The 16273-nt window shown below is 55.3% G+C and overlaps 1 protein-coding gene across 1 annotated transcript in view; it reads left to right on the top strand.

Annotated features, from left to right (window-relative positions):
• The window catches only part of GREB1 (growth regulating estrogen receptor binding 1), a 76973-nt gene that overhangs the window by 45739 nt on the left and 14961 nt on the right, over positions 1–16273 (top strand). The window contains 6 exon segments of the mRNA XM_053891151.1: positions 1610–1809; positions 3131–3220; positions 6068–6681; positions 9193–9295; positions 11805–11963; positions 12924–13066. Coding sequence (XP_053747126.1) covers positions 1610–1809; positions 3131–3220; positions 6068–6681; positions 9193–9295; positions 11805–11963; positions 12924–13066 — 1309 coding nt within the window.

Raw genomic sequence — 16273 nt, 5'->3', positions numbered from 1 at the left:
GGTTTGATGCCTCCCTCTGTCTCTCTGCACGATGATCACCATGTGCGTTAGGGATGGCTGTTCCAGTTAGGAAAGTATCGGATCATCTGGGGGGCCAAGGCCACATTTCTCCTGGTGTCCAGGCTGCTGTGGCAGCCGGGCCCTCCTGGGGTGGGAGGTGTTCTGGGAGGTGGCAGGCAGCTGATGCCACGTAGGAAGAACCCCTTCTTCCACACATAACGCTATCTCGAAGGCTGTTCCCCTGGAGACCACAGCCACGGATGGAGAAGTCAGCCGCAAGCCCCCTCAGTGTCTCCTGGGGTCTCTAGATCGTCCCACAGACAGGTAGACACTCAGGACCGAAAGTCACTGGGCCTCCAGTAAGGCAGTTGCTTGAATTGGTGATGCCAGGTTGGCTCCTAAAGATTTACTTAAGTCCCATGGAGAAGAGCAGGCAGCCAGGCTGTGGGGCCTTTGCACGTCTTTCCTGGTAAAACGAAACGGTAAGAGCGGTCGTTTATCGAGCTCCTGTTACGTGCTGGCACTGGACTAGATTCTCACTGCCGTATTTCATTTTACTCTCACTATAACCCTGGGGGAAGGTAATATTTCAGAGGTCCTTTGAGCGGTGAAGGAATGGGGACTTCCAGAAATTAAGCCTGGGTGGCAGACCAGGGACTCCAGGCTGCCCAACTCCAAAGCCTGGGTTCCTTCCACAAGGGCCACGGCACGCAGCATCCTCACGGGCCAGAACGCTTGACCTTGGTTGTTGCTTTTCGCATGGATTGTTTCTTCCCATTCCTTGGCTCCCTAAGGACTAAGACCGTGTCTTTAGCGATCTTAGGTTTGAGCAAACATTCCCGGAGTACCTTCTTTTTATCAGGCTCCGCGCCGGACTTTCAACACAGCGTTTACTCCTTGCAACAACAGCATCACTCTCCTGCTTTGTAGATGAGCCAATGGAAAGTCATTTGCCTGAGGCCATAGGGCCTGATTGGAACCCACACCTGCCTCTCTCCAGGCCTTTTGCTGTTTCCACCAAGCGCCCCGAGCCCTGCGTCGGCCTGTCCTCTGGGTCCCCTCCTCTGCCTCTTTCATCGCTTGCTGGTGTCTGTCTCTCCAGACAGACTCGTATTTCTAATATGGCAGTGATCTGATTGCCATCCAGCTCCGTCCTGGGCACGTTTTAAGTGTCGATTGAATAATTAAACGTCCCACTTAACTGCGTGTCGTCCTCAGACGGTGCACTTCGATGGCTCTTAATGTTCACTCTCCCCTTTCAGATGAAAACAGTCTGAGCCTGCAAGACGTTGCCCAGCTTACAGAAGGTTCTGGCCCCAGGAAGTGGCAGAGCTGGGGTGCAAGCCTGCTTTTCTTCTGGCCTGAAAGCACTCTTTTGATGACACACAGGACAGGGCTGAATACATAGCAGGTGCCCCAGGAGACTTCACGTTCCACAGAATTGGTTGCCAAAGGCTCACCGTGATGCCGTCTGCTTCTTTGTTTAGACGAGTCCTGCGGCCCTGAAGAGGGGGCAGGGTGCTGGTCCCGATGGCCATTTCCCCCCAGCGCCGGGAGCAGTGCCTCCGTTGTAGAAGACACTCAGTAGATCCCTTCTTGTTCCCTCCAGGTCTCTGAGGTACTGTGACCTGCGTCTGATAAACTCCTCCTGCTTGGTGAGAACAGCGCTGGAGCAGGAGCTGGGCCTGGCCGCTTACTTTGTGAGCAACGAGGTTTCTTTGGAGAAGGCGGCCCGGAACGAGCCCTTGGAGAGCGACGCGGAAAAGCTGAGCAGCACAGACAACGAGGACGAGGAGCTGGTGACGGAAGGTGAGAGGTGGTGGGTCTGCTCCCCCCTGTTCTTCCCCGGGGGTGCTGCCTGGACTCGTCCAGACGGCTGTGACCCTCAGGCCCCGGGCGATGCTCAGCAGCTCCGACAAGAACTATCTGGATACGTCTTTGGAAAAGATGACGAGTCCATTGTTGAATTCTGATTCTGCTCTCTCCCCTGCCATTTTTATTTTTATTATTATTTTTTTTTGGCGGTGTGAGAAAATGGGAATCCCCATGGGTTCTTCCTAGCTCTGGAAGTCTTAGAGAATAGGAAGGAAAATTGGAGTTTCTCAGGACTCGGGTTCATGCTCTGTTTGACTCGTTCGTGGCCTTACCCTCTGGTAGTGTGAATCGACAGGATGTGTCCGTTATCGAGATTTATGAGAAAGACCCCGTTTCCTTGGAAGAGCTGGAAATGCAGCCCCGAATCGTAGCGGGGCAGGTAGAGCAGAGCACAGCATGTGGCTGTCGTCAACAGCAAGGAAAAGGACAAAGCTGTCGATTCAAAACCGCAAAGTGTTTGCGGGGTAGACGGTGTAGCAGGGTCGGGAGGCCAGGCTTCTCTTCCCGGTCCGTCTGCTGGCTGTGTGACTTGGGACAGCCGTGCCTCGTTTCCTGGCCTCAGGCTGCTCACCTGTAAGACGGAGTCTAGAAGGCCTGCCGTGCAGACTCGTAGCTTCTTTTCACAAACGTGAATGTGACCCCGACGTTAAAATGCCTGTCGCCCGTGGGATGAGTCCACAGTCTGGGTGTTTCACAGCCTACCTCTCTAGCCTCAGTGTTCATTCATCTCCGCTCTCAGCCCCCCGCCCCGCTGTTCCCCGTGCTGTTGGCCACTCTCACCTCTTGGGTTCCCTGGCTGTGCTCTGCTCTTGTCACGTCTGGGCCACACAGAGGCTCTCCCCCTGGCTTTGAGTTCCCCCACCTCTGGGCTTCACCTAGAAGCCCCTGCTGGCCCCTCAGAGCTCAGGTCGGGTCACCTTTCCAGGATATCACCTGCTCCTGCTTCCCTGTGCTGGGTGGGGGCCTGGCCCCCCAGCGTCCAGGTCTCTGTCTGCACCTCTTACGCCCCCTTGTGGCTGCGGCTCACGGGAAGGGGCCCCATGAGCCGTGAGCGCCTGGGTGGCCCGCCCTGTGTCCCTCCCCACCTGCCTCCTCAGGGCTCTGTCAGAGGTGGGTGCCTAGAGGATGCTAGCCGGGTGGTTGGGTGGGTGGGTGGATGCTAGGTGGGAGCACAGCTTGCCAACTGTGAAGTGCTGGGCGGGCACACGAGGTGGGGATCACGAGGCATTTTCAGCGAGCGTGTATCTTGGGGCAGGCTCCACCTCGGAGAAGAGGAGCCCGGTGAAGCGGGAGAGGTCCTGCTCCCATGATTCGGCGTCGTCCTCCCTCTCCTCGAAAGCTTCCGGTAAGTCTCCAGGTGGGAGAGTTGCGTGTCGGGACGTTTCTTTTTGAGATTTCGGAGAATGAAAAGAGATCCTTAATTTTCACCTAGAACTGGAAAGAGAAGGGACCCTTGGAAGAACTGGGCTTTCTGAGGGAGTAGTTGTGTTTCCGGATTGGGATCTGGGACGTGAGGCGTTTGGGCAGGACCTCAGCGTTCCCGGGGGAAGATCATGGACGCCGCCCCCCTCGGTGGCCGGTGCTGGGCGGTGTGGCCTTGCTGCTCCGCAGGGGAATGAATCCCTGCGCCTTCGGGGAGGAGAGGGGCTGACCTGAGGTGTGCTGATCGAGGCTGAGGGCAGAGAGAAGTGGACACAGATTTCTCTGGGCGGGGGGGGCGGGGGGACGCAGCAAATGGCAGCAGGTGTTCACCCAGCCCCGGACCCAGACCGCGGGGAAGGTGGGTAAGATGCCCAGTCTCTGCCTGAGAGACGCCTGGTGTCTGGGAGCGGTCAGGACTGGCACACCGCCAACGACACTGCCCGTCCTCCTGTCGCGACCGTTACCGAGAACCGACGTGGCATCTGAGTCAGGGCATTGAAAGACTGGATACGGTCCTGCCGTCAGGGAGTCCATCGTTCCTCTTCGACCACGTTACGTTACCAGAGAGGCTGTCTTATCGTTTGTGCACACGTGGTCACGCGTGAAGGGTGACGGTCGCACGTACGAAGAGGAAATTTTGTCTCCGGTGGGGGCAGGTTTCGGCCCAGTCGCTGCCGGTTTCATAGGGCAGCTGGCCTTTGGGTCTCTTTGGGAAGAGAAGATCTTCTGGACGGAGGAGGCTCAGGCTGTGGAAGTGAGCGTGACTGATGCTCGGGCACAGTGAACGGTCACACGGGCTGCAGCTCCGGGCGGGCGCCTGGCCGCGGTCAGGGCGTAGCTGTGGGGGTCAGAGCCTTCCTGGCTTCTGCCCCTCCCCTCACAGCCCTCGTGTGGGGGTCTCCCCACAGTTGTGGCCGGAGGGGGTCAGAACGAGGCCTCCTCCACACGGGCCCGTAACTCTGTGGCGGAAGGGAGACCTTCTCCTCGGCTCGGGTCAGTCAGCAAAGCCAAGTGTGGCGGCCTCCGGGGTCCGCTGCCCCAAACGGTACGGGGAGCCTGGGCCCCCAGGGTGGAGCTGGCGAATGGGTGAGCGAATGAACCGATGCTGTTCAGAATCGAGAGGAGTGGTGGTTTGCTTCTTCCCCAGTCCTGGCCTGACCGCTTTCTAGAAGGTTCTGGGGGCACACCGGTCCGTGCAGTGTCTTCAGGAGTAGAGGGTCCAAGCTATGAGCTGGCCTCTGTCCTCCTGGGGTTCTTCAGTCAGGCGAGACAATTTTCTTAATCAGGACTCCTCAGAGGGTCCTGAGGTCGTAGGGGTCTCTGATGAGATGCCTTTCGTGCCCTTGGGTACAACCCATGCGTTTCAGAGGTGAAGGACTTGGGGGCCCAGGGAGGTGAGGCTTGGCCGCAGCCACACGAGTCAGGGTGGGGACCTGGGTGGGGGTGAGTCTCATCTGATAGGCTGACAGAGCCCCTGGATTCAAGGGAGGGCAGAGCAGCTGAGGTCTGGGGTGGATGGAGAGGAAGGTCCGTGTGGGTGTCCGTCCTCCGGGTCCTACCAGGCCGGCCGTCACAACCTAGGGAAGTGGACGAAGACATCGGGGTTCCCTTGGTCTACTTTTGCAAACTTACGCCCCTTTCACGTGCTTCGGGCCCATCTGGCCCCTTGGCCCCAGGCCAGGCGCCCAGGTCCCTTACTGCCTCCCCGTCTCTGGTCTTCGGCTCGTCCCTTGACTCTGAGCCAGTCACTTCAAGTGCCTTGTCTGAGGACGACGAGGTATTTCAGCAGGAGTCAGGCCTTCGGCGGAGGGGCACTGGCCGGTGCGTGCCCTCCCTCGAAGGGTGCCAGGTGCCAGCTGCGGGGCTGAGTGGTGGGGCCCTTGCCGGGGAGCTCGGATCCGAGGGGGAAGTCACCCGCGTGGTGTGGGGAACGGGCTGCAGGCCGAGCCGAGGGCTGCGGGGCGGCGGGAAGGCCTCTCTGAGGCGGGTGTACGGGGTACCGGGCCTCCCTTAGTCTGCTCTCCACACCGGCCCCTGGGGAAGGACGGTGGAGACAACGGTGCAGTGTCCCATCTGCCCTGCTTCCTGCGGGGCCTGCGGTCTGCGGGGCTGCCGTGAGCTGGGATGATAAAAAGGAGAGCAGGGTGCCGGCCCCGTGTGCCCGGCTGACCACGCTCGCCAGGGTCTCAACGTGCTCCACGTGGGGGAGGGGCCAAAGAGAGTCCGTATTCGAGCGGCTGCTGTGTGGGCTGCGTTTCCTTGCCCGGATTCTCCTAAAGGTTAAGTCAGGTCTGGTGTTCGGTAAAGCCCACTGAGTCCTGTGAGTTTCGCTGCCAGTTTGAACCAGAAGCCACCGCTGTCCTGGTGCAGAGGTGAGATGTGAGCTCCGTGAGGGTCTAGAAGGGAGAGGCGTTCAGGGGAACACGTGCACGGGGGGCCAGAGTTCGCTTGAGCCCTGGAGGCAGGGTGTTGTGGAACAGGTCCGGTCAGGAGGTTGCAAAGGAGAGGCTTTTGAGGCAGTGGGCGGGGTGCTGGGGAGGGTGTGGGCTGAAGTCCTGCCACAAGACAACCGCTGTCTCCCTCTCCCTTCAGCAAGTCTTGCCTTTGTCATAGAACCAAAGGGTTGATATTTGCCCAGAGGTGGAATTGCATTCAGGAAGATCCCCAGCGATTGTCTAGTGCGGGGGGTTTGCGCTGCGGAAAGCAGAAAGGTGGGCTCCTTTGCGAGGGTCCTTCCCGGGGCGTGACTGACAGGTGCATCCCTCCCCAGGCTCGGCACCGTGCCGCGAGTCCTCGGCTCAGCCCGGGGCGCCCTCGCAGGGGGAGCGGGCCCGATCACCGCAGCCCTGCGGCCCGTCGGAGGAGGGCAGGGCCCCCGGGGAGAGGCAGAGGCCCCACGCTGGCCGGGGACCGCCGTCGGTCATCAGCAGGCGCAGCCCCGGGCTGGCCGCCCAGCCGGACTCCGGCCCCAGGAGCAGCCAGAGGAGCGTCCAGGTGTCGGTCACCCCGTCGTCCTCCCAGCTGTCCTCCTCCGGCTCGTCGTCCTCGTCCGGGGCGCTCGTCCCGCAGGCCTCCCAGTGCTCCCTGACCAAGGCCTGCCGCCAGCCGCCCGTCGTCTTCCTGCCCAAGCTGGTGTACGACATGGTCACGGCCACCGACAGCAGCGGCCTGCCCAAGGCCGCCTCGCTCCTGCCCTCCCACTCGGTCATGTGGGCCAGCTCCTTCCGCCCGCTGCTCAGCAAGACCATGACGTCCACGGAGCAGTCCCTCTACTACCGGCAGTGGACGGTGCCCCGGCCCAGCCACATGGACTACAGCAACCGCACCGAGGGCCGCGTGGACAGCTTCCACCCACGCCGGCTGCTGCTCAGCGGGCCCCCTCAGGTGGGTGCCGCCCTGCGGGGCCTGGGCCCCGTGGGGGTTCTCGGGTTCGCGCCCACCGGGCCGGTGCGGGGGGGCCGACACCCTCACAGCTTGCCATCCCCGCAGCAGACCCTACAGCGGGCGACCGGGTGGAGGCCGAGTCCTGCCTGCCCCCCCCCCCCCCCCCCGACGGCTGGCCGACTTCCGTCCTCTGACCTCAGCGTCTTGCCTTGTGTGACGCGGGGGGCCGGGGGGCTTCTCTCCGGGTGCTTCTCCGTCCGACTGTGACTCCGCTTTCCCCACCTTGTTTCGTTCGGTCCCGTGGCCGGTCCGTGCCAGGTAGAAACACACACCCGCCCCCCTGCCCTGGGTTCTGCGCTGGAGGATTTTGGCCGCCTGTCCCTATCCCAGCCTCTGGCCCCACTGTGGTTTCCTAACAACGAAAGGCCATTTCACTAGTCAAAATGGCAGACGTTTGCCAAGAGTCCGGAGCGTGTGAGGGAAGACTGGGTCGGGTCTTGGAAGGGCCTTTGTCGGAACCGTGCTGAGGTGCAAGGTGGGCTCTCGCCCGGGGTCAAGTTCGGCCTCGGGTCTCACCTGACACCCCGCGTGGGATCCGGCCTTCTCCGTGCCTCGGTGTCCTCACCTGAGAATGACGTCAGAAATGTGAACACCGGGCAAGGGAATCCCCGCAGGGTGCCTGGGGCACGGCCTGACCATAGAAAGCATGTGTCCTAGTTATTCCTGTCCCCATCAGTACTGCCACTGTCACAGTGCGAGACTTGCTCCCTTCCAGCTCAGTGTATTAATTTCCTTATGATGACCCTGCCCCAAGAAATACAACCCCCCCCCAAATATGTGTAAGAACGTTCATTTTAGAATCGTTTACTATAGTGAAAAAAAGCGACTGGAAACAATTTAAATTCCATTGGTCAAAGTTGGTTGAATAAATTCGGGCACAACTGTGTCATGCAATTCAGCCTAGGAAGTTGGAGTCAGAGGCCTATATACTGACACTGAGGTTTAAGATATTTAAATTAAAAAAAAATTAAGTTATAGAATAATACGTGCATAGTGTAATGTCAAGGAAAAAAAGTATCAGCGTGTATGTGTACATCTCTGTGTGTGAAAAATACCCCCCAAAAAATCGCTGGCAGGATTGCTGCTGAATTGTTAACCTGGAGAGGGACCAGGATTTGTGAACATTCTCTTTCATTGTCACCGTGTGGTTCGGGAATTTTTACGGGAATGTGTGTTAACTTTTTAAAAAAAATTTTTTAATGTTTATTTTGAGGGAGAGAGAGAGTGCAAACAGGAGAGGGGTAGAGAGAGGGGTAGACACAGAATCTAAAGCAGGCTCCAGGCTCTGAGCTGTCAGCACAGAGCCCGACACGGGGCTCGAACTCATGTACCGTGAGATCATGACCTGAGCCAAAGTCGGGTGTTTAACCGACTGAGCCACCCAGGGGCCCCTGTTAACTTTTTATAAAGTGGGAAAAGGGGTCCTGGTTTCTCCACACTGTCATGTTATTGGATATCTCAATCTTAAAGAAAATTTTGCCTATTCAATGGATGAAACCTAGTATATTATAGTTTTCTTAAGGTTGAATATATTTTTATATATTTCTTGGTCACTGCTATGGCTTTCACAGGGATTTTCTGCCCTGTTTCTCCTGTTTATTTTTCCTTCAGGCATCTGACATTTTCCTGTTACTTTGCAGGAGCTCTTTGGAGGTTACAGAATTTAATCCTCTGTCTACTGCTTGTATTGCAGATATTTTCTCTGAAGCTTCCCCCAGTCATATTTCATATTTCCTTAAGTCATTTCTGTTCATCAACACTTGTTGAGTGCTGGCTACAAACCAGGCATTGAGCCGAGAGCTCAGAAAGCACATTCCCGGAGTAACAGGGTGGGAAGTTGGCCCACAGGTGCCCATTTAACCAACTGTGACCAAGTTTTACGAAGATTCATGGTGTCCTAGCCTGCTGCTGGGCTGAGGGAACAGGGACTCTAGGATACAGGAAGGAAGAGCAGGAAGGAGAGAAAAATAATTTTATTTCTTTTCCTGGTCTTAGGAGAGGAGAAATGAGATGCCAGCCTTTTATGTCTTACGATTTTATTCTCTTACCATAGACGTATTAACACAAGAATAGCAGTCTGTAATTGTGCAAGATTCTCTTAAGACATTACTATGCTTTATATTGGCAGTTCATTTTTTGAAGCAACCTTCCTTCAGTTTGTGGTAAAGTCCTATTTCTAACAGCTTAGAAAATGTGACCGATTAAAACTAGAGACGCATGGCCGCGATTTGTAAGCAGGCGGGTCTGCCGCTCACGGAAGTCCCTCTGCGGCCTGCCATGCTTCTTGGGGCCTCGTTTCCCCAGAAATGGCTTTGCACCCCCCAGGCTCTCGCTTTAATTAGGTGAGGTCTTTGAAAAAGGTGGGTGAAACAAAGTGGGTCCGGTGCTCTGGCCGGTGCCTGCACGTAGATGGTGTGCGGACCGTGGGCTCCAATTTTAATGTCTTCACAGGTTGGGAAGACAGGTGCTTACCTGCAGTTCCTTAGTATTTTGTCCAGAATGCTCATCCGGCTGACGGAAGTGGATGTTTATGATGAAGAAGAGATCAATATCAGTGAGTCGTGCGTTGGTGACCCTTGGGGTTGGAATCCTCTGTCACTGGTTGCTCGGGTTGACTTTGTGTCTTTTGCCCTCCAGATGGAATTCTCAGATCAGTGACCACGCTCGCTGCCGGGGCCTCGTGGGGTGCTCTTGTCTCTCCCTTGTCTGTCGTCATCTTGCTCAATATCAGAATAGTGCCTGGGAGGCCTTCATGGGGATGGAATTACTCCACTAAAAATAACTACTGTTTACAGAGTATCTTCTAAGCGGCAAGCAGTGTGCTGGGCACCTTACGTAAATGGCCACATTTAATTTTCTGCACATCACCCTGAGAATAATTGCTTATTTCCTGATAAGTAACTTGCTCAGGAACCCAGCTGGGAGACGGCAGAGCTGGAACTGAGCTGGATTTGATCGCGGCCTTCAGAAGCGGGGTTATCCATCCGGGCAGGTCCCCACTCGGGCAGCCGAGCGCATAGGTCAATATCTTAGGGCAAAACCCAAGTATATGACATGGGGGGGAAAGCCATTTCTCCTTATTCTCGGAACAGAGTTTGCCCTGATTAAGGTAAGACTGTCTTTGAGCCGCTGTTTTATGCTCCATTGTCTCTGCATACTTTCCTTCAGCGGCTCGTAAACTTGGTCTGGTAAATGAATCCGTTGCTTTGGGAATTAAAATTTGTATGAGGAGTCCGGTCCGAGTTGCAAAGAAAGGGAACCAGTGAGTTGCGCGGAGGCTAAATGGAACTTCTTTTTATTTATTGGTATCGTTCACGTGGGAAGTGTACGACCTGATGATTTGATACACATGTACGTTGTGAAATCACCACTGCGGTCAAGCTAACTGACATATTCGTAGTTTCCAGGTTCATGGCAGTGTTATTCACGGTAGGCAAGATACACAAACAACCATATGTGGTCTCTTGATGGATGAAAGGCCATTAGCAGATGAATGGGTAAAGAAAAGGGTGGTATATGCACGCAGTGGAATATTATTCAGCCTTAGAAGAAAGTCCTGTCATTTGCAAACACAACACTTCTTTATTCTTTACATGCTCTTGACCGTGTTTGAGTTTTGACTTGAAGGAAATCTGGAACCAAGGAAACCCATCCAGCCCTTGGTTGTCCCTTTGAAGGGGACGAGGTCCCTTTGAAGGAGAGAGGCTCTTCATCCCACCTCTGAGCTCTCACCCTACCCCCACCCCACCCACAGTTTGGAACTTTATTCCAGATGAAAACCAGCAGCCCTGTTGAGTCTCCGTGTCCTCACTTTCTTGGATACCCCAATGACAATGACAGGATTTGAACCCAGCTTGTTAAACTTCAAAGCCCATTTTCTCAGATAGTCTCTTAATACGTTGGTTTTCTTGGTAAAACGTGGATAATTTCTGTTTTACGGGGCATTGTGAAGGTTGAATGATGTTCTACATATGAAGCCTTGAGCGCCTACTAAATATGCAATAAACATGCCTCTCTTCTTTCTTTCTTCCCTTCCTTCCCTCCCCTTCCTTCCTTCCTTCCTTCCTTCCTTCCTTCCTTCCTTCCTTCTCTTTCTTCTAGACAGGTACTCTGGTCATGTGTACATATCCTAGATGTAAAATCAATATGTTACATAATTTGAGTTGGACCAACTAGACTTTTTTTTGCTTTTGAGCCAGCAAGCAATTAGCGTGAGCGTCATAGACTACACCAATTATCGCAAGATGATACACGGCGAGTGTAGAGGTGGAGTTTGGACCACGTGTGGTGTTGGCATTCAGAAGGGAGGAACCAATGGGTCTGAACACTTGGAAGAGGCTTTCTAGAGGTGCAGTGATAGGACGTGGCCATATTGGCTGCGTAGCGTTTAGATCTAAAACAAGAACAAGAACTATGTTAGGTTCCATTGGCGTTGGGAACCTACGTATGTGGGGGAGGGGGCTGGGGGGAAGCTCAGAGCAAGTGGTAGGTATATTGGGAGTTGCTGAAGTCAGTGGGGGAGCCAGGAAAGCAAACTCATCCCATGGGAAACACAGCATAGGCGGGTCCTCTGGTTACGAGGTGGACCCAGAGGCACCTCTTGCCTCCTTAGAACAATCCTGAAGATGCAGTATGTTCTGGGAGCTTTTGAGATACAGTAGCAACCCCCCCCCCCCCCCCAGTAGCCCATAGACTCAGTGATAGCGCCACCACGAGCATCGTCCTTGGACACATTTAAAAATCAGTCATTCTCAGGGCCTCTGGGTGGCTCGGTTGGTTAAACATCCGACTTTACCCAAGATCACGATCTCACAGTCCGTGAGTTCGAGCTCCACGTCGGGCTCTGTGCTGACAGCTCAGAGCCTGGAGCCTGCTTCAGATTCTGTGTCTCTATGTCTCTCTCTCTCTCTCTCTCTCTCTCTCTCTCTCTCTCTGCCCCTCCCCCGCTCACACTCTGTCTCTCTCAAAAATAAAATATAAGAACATTAAAAAAATTTTTTTTTTAAATCGGCCATTCTCATTTCCTAATTTGTCACCTGCCTGTGTTTCCAACAATCTTACAGACCTCAGAGAGGAGTCCGATTGGCATTACCTCCAGCTCAGTGACCCCTGGCCAGACCTGGAGCTGTTCAAGAAGTTGCCTTTTGACTACATTATTCATGACCCGAAGTATGAAGACGCCAGTCTGATCTGTTCCCACCTTCAGAGCGTGAAGAGTGAAGGTCAGACTTCTAAATCTCTTGCCCCACCTTCCTCCAGAGTCCCGGGTCGAGCCTCGCAAAGGGCCGAGTGGAACCGTGTCGGCCGTGAGCTCGGTGGTGCGGTGGTGAATAGCCAGCAGTGCCTGGTACAGAACTGAGGTCACCGCCCCACCAGACGAGGAAGAGCTGTTCCCGCGAAGGCAGCCTTGCGGCTCAGCACATGCTGACCTTGATGCGCGCTCTCTTGGCGGGTGGTCACGGTCAGAATATCCTCAAGGTTCTGGTTAAGAGAGGATAAAAGGCATGGGTGTTTATGTAGGAATTTGAGTTGTCCTCACGAAATGCACCCATCTCCCTCTCTACCCTCAGTGTCCTGTTTTCTCCCTCCTCCTTCGGGGACCGCCGACTTTCACAGCATTATGACCCTGCAGGGTTTCAGGGTCACCTTCGGCAACCATCAGATATTCGTGGCCGGTGCGATATTGAGCACTGACCAGAACAGTTTGGTGAGTGGAAAGGAAAGGAAGATACTCACCAGTCTCCGTGTCAAGCCGATAATTGTCTCTCCCTAGAACCGTGTTCAGCGAACGATCCTTCATACTGACCAGTCCCTAATTAAGGTTTAGTGTTAAAGTCTTCATCTCGCTAAGTCCTTTGAAAAGAACAGAGACAATTCCTCTGTGGTGCAGGGTCTGCGTATGAAGTCGGCCACCCATTTGCGTTGTCAGGTGGCGAATCCTTAAAGATGTGCGTATAGGATATTCGTGGGCCCGTCGGCGAGACCCCCTCGTGAACGTGGTCTGTTAGTTTCTCCCGCTGAACCTCTGTCGTTTCTGACCCGCCGAGTCACCTCGGGGCCCAGGCAGGTGCCGTCGCACAAAATCCTATTACGGCATTTCAGTTCCTTCCACTGCGAGCGGGCGGCGGAGAGAATGTCTGTCCTGTCCTTCTGCGGCTCTGTAACGCCAGGGTTTCCTGCAGCCAGGGGGACGTCCCGGAAGCCAGAGGAGCTCTACGTGCGGCGCCAGACAGCGCGGATGAGGCTGTCCAAGTACGCGGCCTATAACACATACCACCACTGCGAGCAGTGTCACCACTACATGGGCTTCCACCCCCGGTACCAGGTAGGCTGTGGGGCGCAGAGGCCCTGCGTCTCCAGGAGCGCTTCCGGCGGCCCTTCCACACGTGCCTTGGTGGCTAACACCATTGGTCCTCTGGTCTCTCTGTGTTTTCGTTCCGGTTGCTGGGGGGGGGGGGGGGGGGGGGCGGGCATGGAAAGTTCTGGAAGCTCTTGCTTCCCGGTCTCCTGTATCTTCAGTTCCCTTCAGTAAGCTGCGAAATCATTGCCGACGCTACAGAAACCGTGATTCTCCTGGGGTTACACGTTTACCAGTAGCAACGTTAACTGACTGCGGATGTCTTCGTTTTCTTGACCTCCTGGCAATTGCCAAAGTTAGTTCAGTGCAGCAGGCACCGAGCGCTTCCGCGCCGGTCACAGAGATGAATAAGCTTTATCCCCGTATTCAAGACTCACAGTTTAGGGGCGCCTGGGTGGCTCAGTCGGTTGAGCGTCCGACTTCGGCTCAGGTCATGATCTCGCGGTCTGTGGGTTCGAGCCCCACGTCGGGCTCTGTGCTGACAGCTTGGAGCCTGGAGCCTGCTTTGGGTTCTGTGTCTCCGTCTCTCTCTGCCCCTTCCCTGCTCACGCTCTGTCTCTCTCTGTCTCTCAAAAATAAATAAATGTAAAAATAAGACTCACAATCTAGGGGTGGAGAGATGCACTTGGACAGGGCAGAACTTCAGAGCAACGTAAAGCTGGCAGGAAAAGCAGTAATGTTGGCACGTAGAAATACTTAGAGAAGGAGATCGGAACGTGCACTTACTGAGCACTTACTACATGCCAGGCAATGCACCAGGCACTTTCGATATGTCCATATTTCCTCTAACCTTTATTTTTCTTCTTTTGAGAGAGAGGGAGGGAGGTGAGTGAGTGAATGGGAGAAGGGCAGACGGCGAGAGACTCTCAAGCAGGCTCCACGCCCAACGTGGAGCCCGACGTGGGGCTCAAACCCCGACCGGGAGATCATGACCCGAGCCGAAATCAAGAGTCAGACGCTTGATGAACCGAACCACCCAGGCACCCCTTCCTCTAACCTTTTTACGTGATAGAAAATGATATTTACCCCAGACACTGGGGCAAATGGATTAAGGCTGTTGCCCCTGGGCTCTGCCTGTCTCAGGTTCTGGCTGGTCACCTGCAGGTGGCTGTGTTCAAGGCACATCTCCAGTTCATCCAGAGTGTACTGGATAGGGAACTGCCCTGTCTAGTTTTTTTTTCTCACTAAAACCGCACAAGGAAATAACATTATCCCCATTTTATAAATGAAGATACTGTCTTGGGCAGGGAGCAGAGGAGAGGGTTTTGAAGAATCAATAAGAATTTGCCAAGGGTCCGGGGCAGACAGAAGCATGTGAGTAGAGGGAGGCACAGGGTCTCTGGGGGAATTAGAAGGGATTTCAGTCAGGCATCGCTGGACCATAAGGTGCAAGGGGTGGGCGAGCCCAGGAGAGGATGCTGGGGTAGCGGTGGGGAGCAGAGAGACACCACAGAAGGCCCCGGATGCTGTGTGGAGAGCGGGACGGGGGCTTTTCCAGGGAGAATGGCATGGAGCGGCCTGATGGGGGCCAAGCTGCCTTCTGCGTGGTCTCGTCATGGCCACGTGGAAATTCACAGCGGGCCTGCGAGGCTGGTCACGCAGAAGCAGTAGCAGGTGGGGTTTTACGTCTAGTGTGTGTTTTCATTTCAGACCTAAGCAGGGAAAGGGGAGGAGCAGCTGGAGCTGGTGTGCGGAAAGCCCATGCCTTGGCTGCTTCCAGAAGGGCCTTGGCACCTTCCAGAGGTGGCCTGAGCACCGGCCTGCCGCGTCTGTCCCTTTTGCAGAGGGACACAGCAGATAGGGGCTCTAATTCTCCCACATCCGCCCGGCCTGGAGCTCAGCTGTCGCTGAAGTAGCACCCGTCTTCTTTTAGACGGTTTAAAAACAAAAACAAAAGCAAAACTATGCGATTTTACTGTAGACAAAATTAGAAAACACATATGAGGAGTATTTTTTTTTTTTTTTTAAGAATTAAAAATAGTAATCCTGTGCAGATAAACTGTCCTCATGTTTTTCCCCGTGGAGATGAAGTTATTCTTTCAAAGCGGAGAGTATGTACGTGAGAGCGTTTTCTTAATTTTGACATGAAAGAAACGGAGACCCGCGGGCTGTAGAGTCGTGGTCACCACGGTCGGCATCTGCAGTGAGTTAACAGAACTGAGCACGGAGACCCCGGCCCCGCACCCGCCGTGTTCAGGGTGCTCAGGTCTGGGGGCCCCGGCTGCAGGGGACTCGGAACCAGGCCACGGGAGGAGTGCTGAGGGCCACATGACACGCCCGCCCCCTGCTGGCCTTTCTGTGCCCCTGTGCACCCTGGAGTCTTTTCTCTCCTCTCCCGGCTCCCTGATCCGTTGTATGAAACTTCCTCAGTTACACCCCCCCTTGTTGCCTCCCCAGGTCAAAATCTTTTTCTGTCTCATCTCTGCCCCCAAAGGGCTTTGTGGTTCTGGGGGAGCCACAGTGGCAGTGATGGCCCACGTACCCCGGCCTGTGTCCACCCCCTCCAGGCCTCGGGGAGCCTCAGGAGTGGCCTGCACCAACTAGCTGCAGGTCCGGGGAGGGGTCGGGGAGGGCTGGATGCCCGAGCTGAGGCCCGAAGGAGGCTTGGGCAGAGCCACGGGGCGGGGGCGGGCTGACCGGGAGGGGGTGAGGGGACGTGAGGCTAGACCCTAGGGATAGGACTGAGCCCAAGACCTCTGAGCGTCTGTTTCCACATCCATAAAGAGGGGATGGTGGAACTACCTGCTTCATGGCGTTAACTACAGCCCCAAAGGGTGGAGGGGGCCCGAGACAGCGAGTGTGACGCAAGTGTGCAAGCGCGTGTAGTTATTGATAGTTTTATTAGTGAGTTTCTACGCATAACGCCTGCGATGGGAGAATCCATTTCCTGGCATCAAGCGGTGAGACGTGTGGTGTGAATGCTTCAGTGGGTGACCTAGCACGAGTCCACAAGGGGTTGGGGCCAGAAGTGGCATCACTGGGTGGAGCGGGATCAGAATGGGGGGGGGGGGGGCGCGCCTGGATGGCTCAGTTGGTGAAGCATCTGACCTCTGCTCAGGTCATGATCTCGCCATTCCCGAGTTCAAGCTCTGCGTCAGGCTCTATGCTGGCAGCTCAGGGCCTGGAGCCTGCTTCGGATTCTGAGCCTCCCTCTCTCTCTCTGTCCCTCCCCTG

The sequence above is a fragment of the Panthera pardus genome, unplaced genomic scaffold (genome assembly GCF_024362965.1).
Source record: "Panthera pardus isolate Hobbes unplaced genomic scaffold, ASM2436296v1 HiC_scaffold_26, whole genome shotgun sequence".
In the NCBI taxonomy this organism is placed as follows: Eukaryota; Metazoa; Chordata; class Mammalia; order Carnivora; family Felidae; genus Panthera; species Panthera pardus.
The sequence above is the reverse complement of the archived record's forward strand: the minus strand, read 5'-3'. Positions and strand labels throughout refer to the sequence as shown.